Here is a 19657-nt window from a genome sequence, read left to right as displayed (position 1 = left end):
TTCTGGAAAAGGGCAGGCTTCTGTGGCCCAAATGTTGGAGCGGAAAAAAATGATGACGCCGGATAACCCTCTTGCCCAACGTTTGACTACTGGCTTGTTGGAACTGATAGCCCGCTAACTACTGCCATATCAACTGGTGGACTCTGAGGCCTTTCGTAAACTTGTGGCCATTGGAACACCACAATGGAAGGTCCCAGGCAGGAAATATTTCTCACAGTATTCCAGAGCTGTATGGCCATGTTCAGCGGCAAGTGAATATATCTCTGGCACACAGTGTTGGTGCCAAGATACATCTGACCACAGACACATGGTCTAGCAAACACGGCAGGGAAGGTATATCACTTTTACTGCCCACTGGGTGAACCTTCTGACGGCCGTCAAGCATGTAAACTGTGGCACCCGTGTAGATTTGGTTTTACATTGCATGCAGGCCTGCCTCTTCTTCTCCTCCTCCGACTTCATCCTCCCTCTCCTCCTCGGCTGACTCCTCCTTTTCCACTGCTACTGTCTCTTCCGCGACGCTGCCCAAGATCCTCAGAACCTATTCCACATGCCAGGTGATACTTTGCCATGCTGTGCTGTGTCTGTTGTGCCTGGAATCCAAGAGCCACACAGGTCCTGCACTCCTTTCAGCTTTGCATTCACAGGCAGATCAGTGGCTGGAACCGCACAATTTGACAGTTAGTAACATGGTGTGTGACAACGGTGCCAATCTGCTGAGCACGCTGAAACAGGGCAAAATAACACACGTGCCATACATGGCACACGTCCTGAACTTGGTGGTGCAGCGATTCGTTGCCAAATACCCTGGGGTCCAGGACGTCTTGCGGCAGGCCAGGAAAATCTCGGGCCATTTCAGAAGATCTTACATAGCCATGGCTCTCCTTGCTGACATTCAGCGTAGACACAACCTGCCCATCGGGCGTCTTATTTGTGACTGCACGACGCAATGGAACCCAATGTTGCATATGCTTGATAGGCTGCTCCAGCAGAAACTTGCAGTTAACGACTACCTGTACGAACTCTGCGGCAGGACAGGTTCTGGGGAGCTTGGGTTTTTTTCACCTCGCCAATGCATGCAGACTTCTGCGGCCATTTGATGAGATCACCAAACTGGTCAGTCACGGCCAGGGCGCCATCAGTGACATTGTACCTTACGCCTTCTTTCTGGAGCGTGCATTGTGTCGTGTCATTGATCAAGCCATCGAGGAGCAGGAAGATGAGGAAGTCACAATGTTGGATGAATTCCCAGTGGGTGCTACTCCATCTGAGACAAGTCAACAGTAGGAGTCTGAAGAGGTGTCAGAGGAGGATGTTGCCGGGGGGGGGGGGGATGAGGAGGAGCAAGAAGAGCATGCTTTAAACCTTTCTGGGATCCCTGGTGTTTTCCGCGGATGGGGGGAGGAGAACGAGGTCGACATTATCCTGGATGATGAGCTGGAAGCAGGCCACTACACCGCTTCCAGTTTAGTGCGAATGAGGGCCTTCATGCTCCAGTGTTTTAAGGGGGACCCCCATATAAAAAGCATAAAGGCCAAGGACCAGTACTGGGTGGCAACGTACTTAGACCCCTGGTACAAACAAAAAATGGCAGAATGTTACCACAATCACAGAGGGCAGTCAAAATGCAGCACTTCCAGGCCTTGCTGCGGGAAATGCTGCATTCTGCTTTTGCGTGCGCTGGCAGAGGAATTTCCAGTCACAGAGAGACAGTTACGGGTAGCAATCCAACAGTGCCTGCAAGAAGAGGGCGGTTTGAAGATGTCTTGGTCACTTCAGATATGAGATCCTTCTTTCAGCCAAACCATCGACAGCTGTACTCCGGATCCAGCATCAGGGAATGCCTAGACCGTCAGGTGTCCAACTACATCGGGTTAACGGCGGATGTGGACGCTCTGAGGAGTGATGAACCCCTGGACTACTGGGTGGGCAGGCTTGACTGCTGGCCAGAGCTTGCACAATTTGCAATGGAAATGTTGGCTTGCCCCCCCCGTCCAGTGTCCTGTCCGAAAGGACATTTAGCGCAGCAGGGGGGATCGTGACCGATAAGCGCACTCGCCTAGCTCATGACAGTGTAGACTACCTCACATTTATAAAAATGAATGAGGCATGGATCTCTGTGGAATTCAACACATGTGACCAGTAGACCATGTTTCATTGAAATTCCTCATGCCAGGCCACAAATATCCACCAGACCGCCATCCACCCACAACAATTCCTGGTCCTTGTGTTCGCTAAATACAGCGGCGTAAAAAGGCATTTCATGTCCATTGAATGGCAAATTTTTGGGGCCTTTCAGGGCCGACAATTATTTTTTCTGTGAATGCCTAATGTACCTTCAGCCACAGAATACAACATTCTTAGCTGTCAGGTAAACCCATGTGGGCTAATTTTTGGGGCCTATACTGACCGACACTTACTTCTGTATCCTGTGAATGCCTAACGTACCTCCAGCCACCAAATACTAAGTTCTTAGCTGTCAGGTAAACCCATGTGGGCTTATTTTTTGGGGCCTATACAGGCTGACACTTCTGTATCCTGTGAATGCCTAATGTACCTTCAGCCACAGAATACTACGTTCTTAGCTGTCAAGTAAACCCATGTGGGCTAATTTTTGGGGCCTATACTGGCCGACACTTACTTCTGTATCCTTTGAATGCCTAATGTACCTTCAGCCACAGAATACTACGTTCTTAGCTGTCAGGTAAACCCATGTGGGCTAATTTTTGGGGCCTATACTGGCCGACACTTACTTCTGTATCCTGTGAATGCCTAATGTACCTTCAGCCTCAGAATACTACGTTCTTAGCTGTCAGGTAAACGCATGTGGGCTAATTTTTGGGGCCTGGAATGGTCGACACTTACTTCTTTATCCTGTGAATGCCTAATTTTTCAGACTGGAATTGAAAATCAATGAGTTTGTAAAGGTTCTGCCAAATTGTGGAATGGATGGGGACCCATTTTACAGATGTGTGAATGGCCTCTATATTTATTTGACATGTATTTACCGGCTGCTGTCAGTTCTGGCTGATTTATGAAAAAAACAAAACATTTTTTGCAGTAAAAAAAAAAAAAAAAAATTTTAGGGCAACTTTTCCATTTGCAATACTTCTGTTATGACTTTGTTCATGTGCTGGGACTAAAATTTGCGGCTGACGTTCGCGAACCGGCCCGGCCGATGTTTGTCCATCACTAATGGACAATTAGCTGCCCCTTACATCGCCAGGTAAGAGGAGACTTTATTGTAAAGGAGAGAGCAGTACGGAGGCTCCACCTAGATCCCCCATCATCTGATAAACACATAGAAACAATGTATTCAGTCAGAGTGTGTGTTTCCTACAGATGGATCCAGTAATGGGAACCCACCAGAGAGATGTCCCCGTCCTCTGTATTCCCGGGATTCCACACAGGAAGGTCACACCATCCCTCACCATCATCAGGTTGATGAGGAACAATCACTGATAGTTATGATTTTTATACAAGTATGTTTGTTATAATGAATGTTTTATTATATATTTAGAGTGGAAACCTCGGGGATGATAATATTGATGTTAAAGAAGAGTATAAAGAGGAGGATGAGGAGTATGGAGTGATGGAGGAGTTTTCAGAAGGACAAAAGGATATGATGGAGCCACCTAATACCAGGAACCCACCAGAGAGATGTCCCCGTCCTCTGTATTCCCGGGATTCCACACAGGAAGGTCACACCATCCCTCACTGTTACAAGGTTGGTGGGACGGAGCATCTAGAACATGGAGTCATTGAAGTGATTTTTTTAAATATGATGTCACAATATTGAAGCTTATGTATTACAGATGACCTCTTCTATTATTTTCTTGGTATAGTGTGAAGATCCAATTTATATAAAAGCTGAGGGTAAGGCAGAAAAAGAAGAGACGTATGTGAGGGATGATCAGCAGTCTATGGAGGAGGATGGAATAACGGGGACATTTATAGAGGAGGACACTCCTACAGAGATCAGCACAGGTGGGTCATTAACACTAAATACATTCCTCCACCCATACTGCTCACTGATTGGTCCAGAGTAGGGCAGAGACTGGGTGATATCAGCCTGTAATCCCCTGGTCACTTTCCTGAGCTGTGTTCCCCGTCCTGTATTCCTGTATTTCTCTCGGATAATCTTCCTTCTCTGTGCTGCAGACACAATTTATGTCTCTAGACTGGATTTATGGAGATTCTGGGGTTCAGCTGGCAGAAAAATGTTCATTTTCACCAGAGGAGTTACTAGATCTAGGCATCTGGGGTCAGGATCGGGACAAGGGGTGGGCAGGAGGGGCGGCTGCCCTGGGCACTGTGGTATCATGTGAGGTGGGGGGGCATGCAAGGAAATTAAGGGGGGAAGGGATCTGTGTTGGGAGGAGGAATTTAAGGAGCAGCAGGGGGCTAAGAATTGTTATAGGAAGGGAAATTTGGGTGTGTGCTAGAAGTGGTGATTCATGGGTGATTTGTGTTGGGAGGGGGTGGGAGAAGGGGATTTGTGCTAGGAGGGTCAATTTTTGGGGGTTTGTACTAGAATAGGTGATATGATAAAGGGGGGAATTGTACAAGGGGAAGAATTTATTTTGGGGGGGGCGGAATTTGTGCTAGTAGGGATGTGCGGGGTAATCATGCAGATTAGCGCCCAATGTTTTTTTTTTTCGGGGGGGGTTTTGCTGACACCTAATGCTCCTTCATATTGGGGGGGGGCACAGTTTGGCATGTTCGCCCTGGGCTATAGGTGACCTTTTACCGGCACTGCCTAGGATAGGTGATTTAGATTTCCTTCCCCATGCCCAGGTCTAGTAAGCTCTCTGATAGAACAATTCTCCCAGGGTTACTTACTCTGCTGTGCCTGACTTATGAGTCCTGACCCTTACACTGTATAATTTATATTGTACATTACAAACGCCTGACCCCTGCACTATATACTCTATGTTGTACATTACATACTCCTGACCCCGGCACTATATACTCTATGTTGTACATTACATACTCCTGATGCCTGCACTATATACTCTGTTGTACATTACATACCCCTGACCCTTACACTGTATAATTTATACTGTACATTACACACTCCTGACTCCTGCACTATATACTCTATGTTGTACATTACATACTCCTGACCCCTGCACTACATACACTTTGTTTTACATTACATACTCCTGACCCCTGCACTATATACCTTATGTTGTACATTATATACCCCTGACCCCTGCACTATATACTCTATGTTGTACATTCCATATTCCTGACCCCTGCACTATATACTCTATATTGTACATTATATACTCCTGACCCCTGCACTATATACTCTATGTTGTACATTACATACCCCTGACCCCTGCACTGTATGCTCTATGTTGGACATTACATACTCCTGACCCCTGCTCTATATACTCTGTTGTACATTACATACTCCTGACCCCTGCACTATATACTCTATGTTGTACATTACATACTCCTGACCCTTACACTATATAATGTATATTGTACATTACATACTCCTGACCCCTGCACTATATACTCTATTTTGTACATTACTCCTGACCCCTGCACTATATACTCTATTTTGTACATTACTTACTCCTGACTTCTGCTCTCCCCTCTCTACATACTGCTATATATACACATAATATGGATTCTCTTTTGTTACACCCATTTCCTACCAGCTGGACATTTTATATCGGTAGATAGTGAGTAGGTGTCCCGCACATCAAGGTGTGGCCTGGCGTAGGTCCAGACTGAGACTGCCATTTACTATCATACAGCAGGTCTTGACTTGAGGTGTGGCTCCTGGGTCACCTAGTCACCCTCTACCATTTACTAGTTACCTTGAGGGTGGAATTGTAAGATCCTCAGAGACAAAATGCCCCTGACAATGTCAAGCCTAATGCAAAATGCGTTGGGTGGAGTCAGACATGATGCAACCACGCCCCCATAGCCGGCCTTTGTGAGTGATTGTGGGGACGCCACAGCACTTATCTCACCAGCGTTTATGGATACATGTCTGCTAATGTCGTTCATTTCCTTGTACACATGGCCTCTGAGTACCTGGTTTTGAATGTCTCCTGTGCCACTTCCTGAATCGAACAACACCTGGCAGGGTCTCTATATTGCGATAAGCGTGCTGAGGTCTATCCATTAAGTTGGGTGACCACTAACATCTGGTAAGCAGCTTCTTTTGGGTGTATGGTGATCCATCCACGGGTGACTCCTTTTCTTCCATCTCGGAACGGAGTGGTATCTGCTTGCTGGGACTTGTGGTTCTTTTCTTTTATAACCCCCCCTTTTTTTTTTGCACAATTTTTGGATTTTCCTTTCAATAAGGACTTATATGGACTTTTGTAACAAATCTTGATTGAGTTTACTATTTGTTTAATCACTTTGCAAATTGCCACATAATTATGTTAATAATTACCTTTGGGTCTGAATGTCATATATGTGTAGCGCTATCCAATATATATGTTTATTGTCAAAGACAATGCTGTCTGATGTGGGCGGAGTCCTGGTTTAGGGGAACCAATCTGCTGATGTCTAGTAATAATCTTTTTATTTCTATTTTAGTAGATGGACGGGAGATGAGGAAAACCTCAGAGGATTGTCTCACTTTGTCTCCAGACTGTAAAGTAGAAGATGAGGACATCACACAGTATAGTCCAGGAGAAAACCCGGCTACCTCAAATGTCCATCCGGCACCACACAGAGTAGATGGACCCTCGTATTCCTCTTATCCTGAGGAACCTCAAACTGTGAGGGACTGTGCCAGACCATCGTATTCCTCCTATCCTGAGGAACCCCAGACTGTGAGGGACGGTGCCGGACCATCGTATTCCTCTTGTCCTGAGGAACCTCAGACTGTGAGGGACAGTGCCGGACCATCGTATTCCTCTTATCCTGAGGAACCTCAGACTGTGAGGGACAGTGCCGGACCATCGTATTCCTCTTATCCTGAGGAACCTCAGACTGTGAGGGATGGTGCCGGACCATCGTATTCCTCTTATCCTGAGGAACCTCAGACTGTGAGGGACGGTGCCGTCCTTCCAGCAGATAAGAGGTTTTCCTGTACTGAGTGCGGGAAGTGTTTCCATTCTAAATCCAAACTTAATGTACATAAAAGATCTCACAGGGATGAGGAGCCATATTCCTGTCCTGAGTGTGGGAAATGTTTTTCACAGAAGTGCAATCTTTACAGACATCAGAGATCTCACACAGGGGAGAAGCCATTTTCCTGTTCTGAATGCGGGAAATGTTTTGTACAAAAATCAGATCTCGTTATACATAAAAGATCTCACACAGGGGAGAAGCCGTATTCTTGTCCTGAGTGTGGGAAATTTTTTTCACAGAAGTCCCATCTTTACAGACATCAGAGATCTCACACAGGGGAGAAGCCATATATCTGTCCTGAGTGCGGGAAATGTTTTTCAGAGAAGTCTCCTCTTTACAGACATCAGAGATGTCACACGGGGGAGAAGCCATTGTCCTGTAATGAGTTCAGTAAATGTTTTTCACGGAAGGACCATCTTTACACACATCAGATATCTCACGAAGAGAAGAAGCCGTATTCCTGTCCTTAGTGCGGGAAATGGTTTTCACAGAAGTCCAGAGTGAGGGAATTGTTCCTCACTGAAGTCCTGTCTTCCTGTACATCAGGGATCCCACACAACCCTGGAGGTGTATTAGTGCCTTGAGTGCGGGAAATGTCTTCTATATGAATGTTGGTGGACATGTGGGGAAGAAGCACCACCTGATATACACCTCAGATATACTCCATGGCTGATCTTCATCATGTAAGAAACACTTCATAAGGAGATCAGAGATCACTAAAGACATGAATGAAGTGTTGTCCCGTGTTGGCCATTGATAGCAGTAGAAAAATAAAAATGGAGTCCTTACCTTTCATTGGCTGAGTACATGTTGTACGGGAAGATTTCACAAACACTTTTTGTCTGTTTTTAAAATGATTTGAGGACAAATGTGAGAAGCTTTCATCCAGTCTTGAGAAATGTTGGTTATATTTTACTTCATACATTCCTTCCTGTGATCTTTAGCTCCATCTAGTGTCCATAGTGCAGTATTGCACTGTTCTTTCTGATTGAGGTATTTTAGGAAAAATTACATTTCCTGACAGACTCCATGGCAGCATACGCTCGGGTAGCCCCACCTCCTCTCCTACCCTATAGGACTCCACTCCCATAAATCTTTGCTCCTCTTCACCATCCGTGTTCCTTTTTTGTCCTCCTCAAGCACACGATGATGTGTTCCTACCAACCTATATCTACTGGATGTCAGGATTGGGTCAGCATGGAGCCTCTGCTAAGCCCTTGCTCTTAGCAGGGTATGGAGGGGGCAATTGAAGAAACCTCTTGCTGGAGCATTTGGTTCTGGCTGAGAAAGCCCAGCTGCTGCCGGTGGCCTGGTATTGCCCGAAAAGTCCGGTGTTGCACCTGCCTGGCCCGCGCCTGTTCCTGGGAGTCTGGGTGGTAAGTCCCTGTCAAAGGAGACCTGTGCATCTATATGTTATTTCCTGTCAGTGGGGTCCTGTGCACTCATATGTTACCTCCTTCCTTTGTGGCAGCCTTCCCTGTATGCCCCTCTTTTGTTCGGCGGATCGTTTTTCCCTTTTACATTTCCTTCTCTGTTCAGGCATTACCCCCTCCTGCAGCATATTAGTAGATAGCTCTGCCGTTTCTCCTATCTCAGCCGTGGCTTCCGGGTTGCGCGGCGGTCTACACAAGCGCGGTTGGGTTTGAGTCTTGGTTTTGGTCGCGCATGCGCAGTACCGTTGGGTAACGTCACTCCCGCATGCACGATACATTCTGGAGTCCAGGAGGCGGCATATTTAAATGTGTGTAGTGCCTGGAAACCGGTGGGAAGGTCTGCAGCAGCATTACAGCTTCCCCAAGCTCCAGGACTTCTGCCTATGAGGTAGGAGGGTCCTTGGGATGCTCCTCCACTACCCCCCTCACTTACACCCACCCCCCCCCCCCGCTCCGGGTTACGCATCGTTAAGCTTTTCCCTCTCTCTTCAGTTCCTTTCGCCAGCCAAGATGAAGTTGTCTCCGCCCCCCTGTGGCCAGTCCTCTCATACCAGGTGCTCACAGGGTAGATAGGGGGAGGGGAGGCCATAGTTACATAGTTTGTGAGGTTGAAAAAAGACATCAGTCCATCCAATTCAACCTATGATGTGTGTGTGTGTTTGCTGTTAACCGTACATTGTATACCCCTGTATGTTGTGGTTTTTAAGGTGCCCAGCTAATAGTTTTTTTTAAACTATCGATGCTCCCTGCTGATACCACTGCTTGTGGAAGAGAATTCCACATCCTTACTGCTCTGACAGTAAAGAACCCCTTACTTATTTTAAGGTTAAACCATTTTTCCTCTAGTTTTAGTGAGTGGCCACGTGTCTTATTGTATTCCCTTTCTCTGAAAAGTTTGTTCCTTGTGTTAGGGTCATCACCAGTACAGTATTTGTACATTGATATCATATCCCCCCTCAATTGTCTCTTCTCCAGAGAGAATAAGTTCATTGCCCGTAGTCTTTCCTCATAGCCGATTACCTCCATTCCCCTAATTATCTTCATTGCCCTTCTCTGGACTCTCTCCAGTTCCAGCACATCCTTTCTGAGGATCGGTGTCCAGAACTGTACGGAATACTCCAGATGTGGCTGGACCAGAGTCTTGTAGAGTGGGAGAATAATCTCTTAATTGAGTGAATCGCCTTTTTTATACATTCCAGTAATTTGTTGGCTTTGGCTTTGTTGGCTTTGTTGGCTTTGCTTGCAGCGGCTTGGCATTGCATGCCACTGCCAAGCCTGTTGTCCACCAGTACCCCCAGGTCCTTCTCCATCTTAGATTCACCCAGAGGTTCCCCCCCCCCCCTAGTGAGTAACTTGCTTTCATGTTTCTGGCGCCATAGTGTATTACTTTACATTTTTCCACATTAAACCTCATCCGCCATGTAGTAGCCCACCCCATTATTTTGTTCAGGTCCGCTTGTAAGGTTTCTACATCCTGCATAGAAGATATTGGCCTGCTTAGTTTAGTATCATCTGCAAATAGCGAGATTGTGCTAGATATCCCCTCCTCTAGATCTTTTATGAATAAATTAAACAGGATTGGCCCCAGGACAGAACCTTGGGGGACCCCACTTTCCACACCCGCCCAATCCGAGTACTCCCCATTAATCAGCACCCTCTGGACTCTCACCTGGAGCCAGTTCTTTATCCAGGTACTCACCCTATGGTCCATACCTATGTACCTTAGTTTGTACAGTAAGCGTTTGTGGGGAACGGTGTCAAATGACTTTGAAAAGTCCAGATACACGACATCCACAGGCTTTCCTTTGTCTAGATGGCAACTCACTTCTCGTAGAAGGTTAATAGATTGGTCTGGCAAGAACGATTTTTCATGAACCCATGCTGATTACAACTAATAATACCATTTTCATTACTAGAGTCTTGTATATAGTCCCTTAACATCCCCTCCAAAATCTTGCAGACTACAGATGTAAGACTGACAGGTCTATAGTTACCCGGGATATATCTTGGCCCTTTTTTAAATATTGGTACCACGTTCGCTTTTTTCCAATCAGCTGGCACCATGCCCGTCTGTAGACTTTCCTTAAAGATCAAGAATAATGGTCTGGCTATCACCTGGCTGAGTTCCTTAAGAACCCTCTGATGCAAGCCATCCGTTACCGGTGATTTATTTATGTTAAGTTTCTATAGTTTAGTTATAAGTCTATCTTCTGTTAACCATGGGGGTACTTCCTGAGGTGTACTATTTAGTTTAGCATTACAAGCTGGGTTAGTGTTTTTTTGTTTGGTTTGTTTCTACGTTTTTCTGTCGTTTCTTCCAGCTCTCCCTGGTCTGATCCGCAGCGCAATGCATGCAGAGAAGATCGGCGTTCCAAATCGCAACACCGGCACTCCTCCTCCAGATAAAGATGCAGATCCCCCCATAGTCCGGGGGGCAAGGGCCAGACCTCTTCATCCAGGTTCCATGGCCACTCAGAGCTTCCTCGTGAAAGGAAGTGCTGGGGATGCGGGCTACAGGTTTCAGACGCAAAGTCCTTCTGCAACCTCTGTTACGCCCAAGCAACTGGCGAAAGGGAAAGCTCAGACCAACACCGGGACAGCCGTGGTGCGTAGGGTTCTCAAGGACAACCTATCCGAATTCAACCGTCCAGGTACATCCGTGGGTCCGCCTCGCTCGCCTGAGAGAAAGGACCAGGGTCAAGACTTCTTCGAGTCGTCTCAGCCTAGACGCCCTTCCATCTTACTTTCAGATTCTGACTCTGAGACGGACGACCCTTGTCTAGGGTTTGATTTTGGTCTTGTTTCTCCCTTGGTGAAAGTCGTAAGGGAAGCTCTTGACTGGGAGGAACCAGCGGTCTCTCCTCCTAAACAGAATTTTTTTTTCAAACAGCTGAGTAAGGAACGTTTGAACTTTCCACTCTTGGGGGAGTTGGGCGAGATCATCACCGAAGAGTGGAGCAAGGTGGAAAGGAAGAACTCCATGCTCTCCAAGATGTCGAAACTGTATCCATTCAAGCTGGAAGGTTAAACATTTGGAGTCCCCACCTTTGGTGGACGCAGCGGTGATGAGGCTCCTCCCTCCCTCTGGAAGACACGGTGTCCTTCAAAGACCCCTTGGAAAGAAGACTTGATTCTGACCTCAGACGGGCCTATCTTATAGTGGGCATGGCCTGCAAGCCAGCCTTAGCTCTGGCTATGGTGTCAAAAGCTATGGAGGTCTGGATCGACGGCCTCGATGAGACCCTCAGGGGGGTCTCAGAGGAAGCAGCAAGATGCTCCCCGATTCAGGAGCTGAGGATGGCTGCGGGATTTATGGGGTAGGCATCCATTGACATCCGCCTCCTGGCCCGGGTTATGTTGTCACCGCTAAGCGTTCCCTTCGGCTCCGACCCTGGGTGGCTGACGCTGCATCCAAGCAGGTATGGTGCCGGATCCCCTTTGACGGTTCTTCCCTCTTCGGGAACAAACTGGACGCAGCCATAACTTGGGCCACTGGCGGTAGGTCTGGCTTCCTTCCCCAGGACAGACGCTTAGGTGCCCAGAAGCGGGCCCCTCCAAGGAAGCAAAACACGGGTCGTGCCAGGGAGGCGCGTAGCTACAAACCCTGCAAAAGCTTCGGAAGAGGATGGAAGTCCAGGCAGTCCTCTTTTCAGCAGGCCCCCAAAGGAAATTTGTCCGGTGATTGGGAGGCTACTAAATCTTTTTGAGATTGGGCCCGCCCAGGCATTCTGAGTGGGAGCTCATTTTCTCTGCTTATGGAATGTCTGGGCGGCCTTGATTAAGGACCCCTGGGTCTCTCAGGGACACTCCTGGACCTTCAGCAGCACCCCCAGGCTCAGATTCATTCCCACGTCTCTTCCTTCTTCTGCAGAAAAAAAAACAGATTCTCCTTTCTTACGTAGATTCTCTGGTGGCCAAGGAGCCTGTAGTTCTAGTCCCAGAATTGGAAAGGGGACAGGGAGTTTATTCACCCCTCTTCATGGTTCGGAAAAAGACCGGCATTGGAGGCCCGTAATAGACCTTACACACCTCAACAGGTCCATACGCGGAGAAAAATTCAAAATGGAATCTCTTGTCACGATCCAGCATTCAGTCCAGCCAGGAGATTGGCTAGCATCTATAGATCTGAAAAATGCCTAGTTTCATGTTCCAGTGGCAAAGGAGTTCCAGCAGTTTCTCCGCTTCACCATCGGACGAGCCCACCTGCAGTTCACCTGTCTCCCCTTTGGGCTTTCAATGTCGCCTTGTACGTTTTCAAAAGTCTTTTTGGCAGTGGTGGCCCTTAATTAGGGTCAGGGGCATCCGATTACATCACTATCTGGACGACTTGCTTCTCCTGTCTCAGGACAGGTCTCATCTTCTTGAACACTTAGATCAAGTGATCTCGGGTCTCCAGGAATTCAGATGGATCCTGAACTTCGGGAAGAGTCACCTGGTACCCACACAATCTCTTGTGTTCCTAGGGGCACTCTTCAACACAGTGGAATGCACCGTCTCCTTGCCCGAGGAGAAAATCCCAGTGGTTCGGGACAGGGTGGCTCTTGCGCTCCCTTCCCCCCGTCTCACTGCTCGGCAGTGCCTGAGGATAATTGGGACTCTGGTAGCTACAGCTCCCATGGTGAAATGGGCGTTATGGAGGTTGCGACCTTTCCAGAGGGGTTTTCTCCAGCAGTGGACATCAGAGAACATGTCCCAACACATATACCTAACCTCAACCATGAAGAGGTGCCTTCCCTGGTGGTTGCTACAGGAGAATCTCCTCAATTGTCATTCCATAGCCCCCGTCTCATGGGTCACAGTGACCTCGGATGCCAGCAGTACCGGGTGGGGAGCCTACCGCCTGTCAGAAGTGGCGCAGGGCAGATGGTCTTTTCCCTTCCCGCGGAGTAGTCTCCAAAGTTCTGGAGCTTCGGGCTGCCTTCAAGGCACTGCAGGCCTTTCCCCATCTGACTCAAGGGGCCTCGGTGATGCTCAGACTGGACAATACAAAGGCGGTGGCCTATGTGAAAAGGCAGGGAGGAACTCACAGCCTGTCATTACTCCAGGAGACGGAGCCAATTATGTCCTTGGCACAAAAGAACCTGTCTAATTTCTCGGCAGCCTATGTTCCGGGAACACAAAACGTGGAAGCGGACTTTCTCTCTCGGATCAGACTCGACAACAACAAGTGGTCTCTCCATCAGGAAGTCTTCAAGTGGGTCCTATCTCTAGGGTTCTGACCAGAGGTAGACCTCTTTGCAGCCCCTCACAACAAGAAGCTTTTAAAATATTACGCAAGATTCCGAGATCCTCGGGCCTTCGGAGTGGATGCTCTCACAGACGGCTGGAAATTTCACAGAGCCAATGCCTTCCCACCAGTCCCAATAATTCTCCATTTCCTCCAGAGACTGAGAACGGAAGCAGTGGAGATCCTAGCAATAATCCCGTACTGGCCCAACAGGCCCTGGTTCCCTCTGTTGACACTTCTCAGTTACCGGGATCCAATCTCTCTGCCTCTCAGGCCGATGCTACTGTCTCAAGGTCCTACACTGCATCCATGCCTGGCACATCTGCATCTCAAGGTTTTGTTCTTGAGAGGGGGAGGTTGGAGGCCCTAAGATGTCCAGTAGAGGTGATTCCCACACTTCTGAATGCCAGAAGGAGTAGCACCAATAGGGATAGGGTCTATGAGAGAATATGGTCCAAGTTCTCGAGCCATCAAGCTCCTAGGTCCAGTTCAGGAGAAGCCCCTACAGTCCAGGACATTTTGGAGTTCTTGCAGTCTGGCCTAGATCTGTCTTTGATGGTCAGCTCGCTCCGAGTACAAGTCTCGGCCATTTCAGCATTCATGGGAGCATCGTGGGCCAAGCACCTGCTGGTCCGGCAGTTTTTCAAGGGCACAATTAGGCTTCGGCCTCAAAGGAAACCAAGATTCCCCAAATGGGACCTTCCTCTAGTTCTGGACTTTTTTCTGGATAGAGTGGTCTTAATCCCTATGCTGGGGTCAAATTACAAGGTTACTTCTGTTTTTCATGAGAACCTAGACATTGTCCTTCCCACCTTCAGGTCTGGTGAAGATTCTTTGGTCCATCCTCTTGATGTAGGTGATACCCTGAAACAATATCTGGCGGCCACTTCTTCCTTTCGTTAGTCAGATTTTCTTTTCATCCTTCTTCATGGGAAGAAAAAAGGAATGCGTGCTTCATCTAGAGTGGTGGCTGCATGGATTATCCAGGCTATTCAGTGGGTGTACAGAGCAAAGGGCTAGGCTCCTCTGAAGCGTCTCTACATCATGGGCAGTCTTTAGGCACGTCCCTCCTGAAGTGATCTGCAGGGCAGCTTCTTGGTCGTCTATCAACACCTTTCTGTCTCATTATTGTGTTGAACCGGCTGCCTTATCTTCTGTTCATTTTGGTGTTCAAGTGCTGTCAGTTGATGGTACTAATTAAATGTTTTGTTCAGCATCTTCCCACCCGGGAGTGTATGGCAAGTTATTTCCAGAGTGTATGCCGCCAGAGTCTGTCAGGAAAAGGAAAATTGTCTATCAAATACTTGCCGTAATTTTCCTTTTCTGATGGACTCCATGGCAGCAGGAGTCCCCTCCCAGTTCCTGAGTAGGCTAGTTACAGAACACAGATGCTGAAGAGGAGCAAATATTTATGGGAGTGGAGTCCTATAGGGTAGGAGAGGAAGCGGGGCTACCCGAGTGTATGCTGCCATGGAGTCAATCGGGAGAGGAAAATTACGGTAAGTTTTTGATAGACAATTTTCAGTTATTATGGGCACTAGATGGATCTGATGATCATAGGAAATCACTGTATTACCTTGAATATAGAAGTCATATTTGGTGGGAAAATGCATGTCACATTCTTCCAGCTTTTCTTTATAAATAGTCCCTTTCATTTCCTTTATGGTTACATGAGTACAGTAGAAATCAGAGAACACAAATGATCTAAACCAACAATATTAAACCCACCATTGATTTATAACAGAAGATACCACATTTGTCCAATAGATGGCACTAAGTATAATAAAAATGAATGCCATCTAGTGGCTGAATGCAACATTTTCAATTTTAAATCAATGTCATACATTGGGCCAGCACAGCAGATAGCCTAATAACATTTATTTTGTTCAACCCCCATTAACACAGAAGGAATGTACAAGCGTTTTTACTGGGCAAATTACTGTGCAGATTTTTTATGAGTAAACTTCTAAATGTCTGGAGACGCTTATATAAAGATATGTAGCAGAGAATAGATCTCCTAGCAATGTTATTACCAGGCTGCAGCTAGGGGGAGCTCTAATGTTTAGAATGTGACCACAGCAGAGTGATCCCATCTAGCATACATTAACCCTTTCTATGGTGTGAGCATTTCTACAATACTACGCTATAATAATGTAACACGTTGTGTATTGTATTGTACACAAATTTAACAACTTGCCTACTGGCCACTTATACCCCCCTCCTGCCCAGACCAAATTTCAGCTTTCAGCGCTCTCACACTTTGAATGACATTTACTCATGCAGCACTGTACCCATATAAAAATATTGTCATTTTTTCCCAAACAAATAGAGATTTCTTTTGTTGGTATTTAATCACCACTGGGCTTTTTATTTATTTTTTGCACTATAAATTAAAAGAGACCGAAAATTAAAAAAAAAAATAAAAAAAAATAGGATTTTTCCTTCAGCTTACCTGTAAAATCCTTTCCTAGGAGTACATCACGGTGCACCAGAGCCAGTAATAATGATTATCTGGGTTATACACTACCTTCAGGTAATTGGACACTGGCAACCAATAGACAGCCAAAAGACAGGAAGTTCCTCCCATATAACCCCTCCCATAATGGAAGAACCTCCGTTTTTGAAGCAAGCAATGAAGATCCCAGAAAAGATGGGAGGGACCTCTGTGTCCCGTGATGTACTCCAAGAAAAGGATTTTACAGGTAAGCTGTAGGAAAAATCCTATTTTCTTTATCGTACATCACGGGACACAAAGCAGGTAATAATGACTATCTGGGATGTCCTAAAGCAATGCCCATGAGTGGAGGGGACACAAAACCCCACAAAAACATAGGACTTCTACAGCTGCTTGTAGCACGCTACTACCAAATTGAGCCCCTTTCACGGGCCGTAACATCCACTTGGTAAAATTTTGTGAATGTATGAACTGAAGACCAGGTAACAGCTTTGCAGATCTGGGCAAAAGATACCTGATGATGCACAGCCCATGAAGTTCTTACCCTTCTGGTAGAGTGAGCCTTTAGATTAACTACCTCAATACTGGGCACTTAAACCCCCTTCCTTCCCAGACCAATTTTCAGCTTTTAGCGCTGTTGCAATTTGAATGACAATTGCGTGGTCATGCAACACTGTACCTAAACCAAATTTGTGTCATTTTTTACCCACAAATAGAGCTTTCTTTTGGTGGTATTTGATCACCGTCAGGTTTTTTTCTTTTTTGGTGCACAAATAAAAAAAGACCGAAAAGTTTGAAAAAAAAAAAAAAGTTTTTTTGTTTAGGTTATAAAATTTTGTAAATAAATATGTTTTTTCCTGCACTGATGAGCACTGATGATGCCGCACTGACAGGCACTGATGAGGAGACACTGATGGGGTGGCACTGATATGCAGCACTGATGGGCACTGATAGGTAGCACTGATATGCAGCACTGATGGGCACTGATATGTGGCACTGATAGATAGCACTGATATGCAGCATTGGTGGGCACTGATAGGCAGCGCTGATGGGCACTGATAGGCAACACTGATGGGCACTGATTGGCGGCACTGATGGGCACTGATAGGTGGCACTGTTGGGCGGCAATGATCGGCACTGATCGGCACTGATGGGGGGCACTGATCGGCACTGATGGGGGGCACTGATGGGCACTGATAGGCGGCACTGGTGGGCAGTAATGGGCACTGGTGGGCGGCACTGATAGATGGCAATAACGGCACTGGTGGGCAGCACTGATAGATGGCATTGGTGGGCAACACTGATAGGGAGGGCACTGGGGGGCTCTCTGAGCCCTGCTTGCCATCCCTGGTGGCCATGGTGGGCATCCCTGGTGGTCATGGGTGGGCATCCCTGGTGGCTTAGTGGCACCCCTCCCCCCCCCCAAGGCTGTACTGGTAATCAATCATCTGATTACCAGCACAGACCCCCCCTGTGATCAGTGAGTAATTAGAAATACTCACTGATCACCCCAGCAGCAGCACCGATCCTCTTCTCTTCTCCTCACTGACAGGATCTGTCAGGAGGAGAAGAGATCGAAGCCGTTACAACGGCTCTATTGACATTACATGACGGCTGTGATTGGACACAGCCGTCATGTGATCAGGAGGGCCAATCACAGGGCCCTCCTGCCGAATGATGTTGCTCTGTGTCCGAGGGACACAGGCACATCGAGATCGCGCCGCTGCGCGTGCCCGCGGCGGCGCGATCTCTCTCCTTCTGAAGGACGTTCCGGAACGTCCATTCAGAAGGACGAGACTCCCACCCGGCCGTATTTATACAATGGCCCGGGTGGGAGGTGGTTAAAAGGCTAGCCTTACCTTTCAAGCCATAAGCTTGAAAAATGACCTGACAAATCCACTTAGAGATAGTGGAGTGTTGTGGAAATTGTATTATTTTTTATGTAGACATTTATTTAGGATGTATTTTTAGTTAAATTGCCATTATGTATCCCAGTGTTTTTACCGGTAATCGCTATGCACAGCGAATATTGCTTTAACTGGCCTTGAGGAAAGACCTGTAATTGTGGAAACCTTCCATTAAATGGAGACTGCACGCTACTTGTAGCCTGATCATCCCTATCGGTGGTGCCGGTCCGGATCTATGGCAGTGCAAGGAGAACTCCATCGCACAAATGTATATCAGCCAGCCGCGGCCCTGGTATTCACTGCGGAGATATGTTTGTGATGTGGAATTCTTATCATTTTAATAATATCTGCCCTTTTACCAGGATTAATGGCTGGCAGCTTCCTGTTATATTTGATCCATATGATAGAAATACTGCTGCTATTGTCTTTTCACCTCCTGATTGTTTCAAATGATTTGTCAGTACCTGATGATGTTGGTTGGAGGACACGCTACCAGCTTCTAGAGCAACACGTACCCTGGTTGGGGTTATCGTATTCTACGCAAGGAAGATGATTGTCCTTAAATGGAAATCAGAACATCCCCCAACCCTGAGCTATTGGAAGAAATTGGTCAATTCAGTGGCACCACTATATAAAGCCATGTATACATCCAGGGGATGCCCAGACAAATTTGAAAAGGTGTGGCACGTATGGACAAACTCAAACCTAACAACTGATGAACAAGACTAGTCAAGTGATCTAATACACTAGCTTCTAACCTTAGCAGGTGAAGGTGGGGGACGCGGTTGACCTGGGTATGGAGGTCATAGCCAACTGGTGGAAGATTGGTTGCTTGAAGAGAAACATCATTCTGTCATGAAGGATAAGTGAATTACTTCTGAAAGAGGTCTGAATAAGGTGCACTTCAGGCTAGTTTCAGCCCATGCTTAAGGCGTTGGATCTGCTACTGGCCTTTTATGTTTTTTTTTTTTTGTAGTAGTAAATAAGTAGTTATGTGTTGATTTACCTAAGCTGGGGCGGGGTATGCCCCAATAGGCTATGTTTTGTATAAACAAAATACTTTGCAATCAAAATAATTTAAAAGAAATATGGAAATGTGCAGCGCTCATAGATAATGAACATATGATAATTGGTAAAAATTCATAACATTGTGAAAAATACATATACAAACAAATATATAATAATAAAAAAAAAAAAAGGGAATAAAGGCAAAAAGTCCTTTTGAGTGGAGTGAATATAGAAAAATTTTCAAACAGGTATTCCAGAAGTAAATAACTGAAAATTTGCTGTGACACCATCCCCCACCAATATATATAAGGAGGCTTACCAGAGTGAGTGGACTCAGTTTGGTGTATGCCTAGTGAGTCAACTCATGTGTTGGTGTATATAAACCCAATAGGCCAGGGAGGACACCGAGGGGTCCTTCTCACCAGTCGCCTTTGTATTTTCTTTGGAAAATCACATAAACCATCAGTAATCCAAATGAATGCAGAGAATGTAGACCTCAAGGTGAATACTCTCCCATGAT

General features: G+C 46.6%; 2 protein-coding genes and 1 pseudogene across 3 annotated transcripts in view; 2 read left to right on the top strand and 1 right to left on the bottom strand.

The window, feature by feature from the left end:
* LOC309549773 (gastrula zinc finger protein XlCGF66.1-like) overlaps positions 1 to 3845 on the top strand; it is a gene marked incomplete at its 3' end in the record, with an annotated part of 313385 nt that extends 309540 nt beyond the window's left edge. Inside the window, exon 5 of the mRNA XM_082250283.1 lies at positions 3816 to 3845. Within this exon, the coding sequence (XP_082106409.1) occupies positions 3816 to 3845 (30 nt within the window). The remainder of the gene's footprint in view (positions 1 to 3815) is intronic.
* LOC309550703 overlaps positions 1 to 19657 on the bottom strand; it is a 167092-nt pseudogene that overhangs the window by 79275 nt on the left and 68160 nt on the right. The window lies entirely within an intron of this gene.
* Positions 6888 to 19657, top strand: part of LOC309549772 (uncharacterized protein) — a gene marked incomplete at both ends in the record, with an annotated part of 33225 nt that continues 20455 nt past the window's right edge. Inside the window, one exon of the mRNA XM_082250282.1 lies at positions 6888 to 7497. Within this exon, the coding sequence (XP_082106408.1) occupies positions 6888 to 7497 (610 nt within the window). The remainder of the gene's footprint in view (positions 7498 to 19657) is intronic.

Source organism: Pelophylax lessonae (assembly GCF_965119305.1).
Source record: "Pelophylax lessonae genome assembly, chromosome: 3".
Lineage (NCBI taxonomy): Eukaryota > Metazoa > Chordata > Amphibia > Anura > Ranidae > Pelophylax > Pelophylax lessonae.
This window is presented reverse-complemented; position numbering and strand designations above follow the sequence as displayed.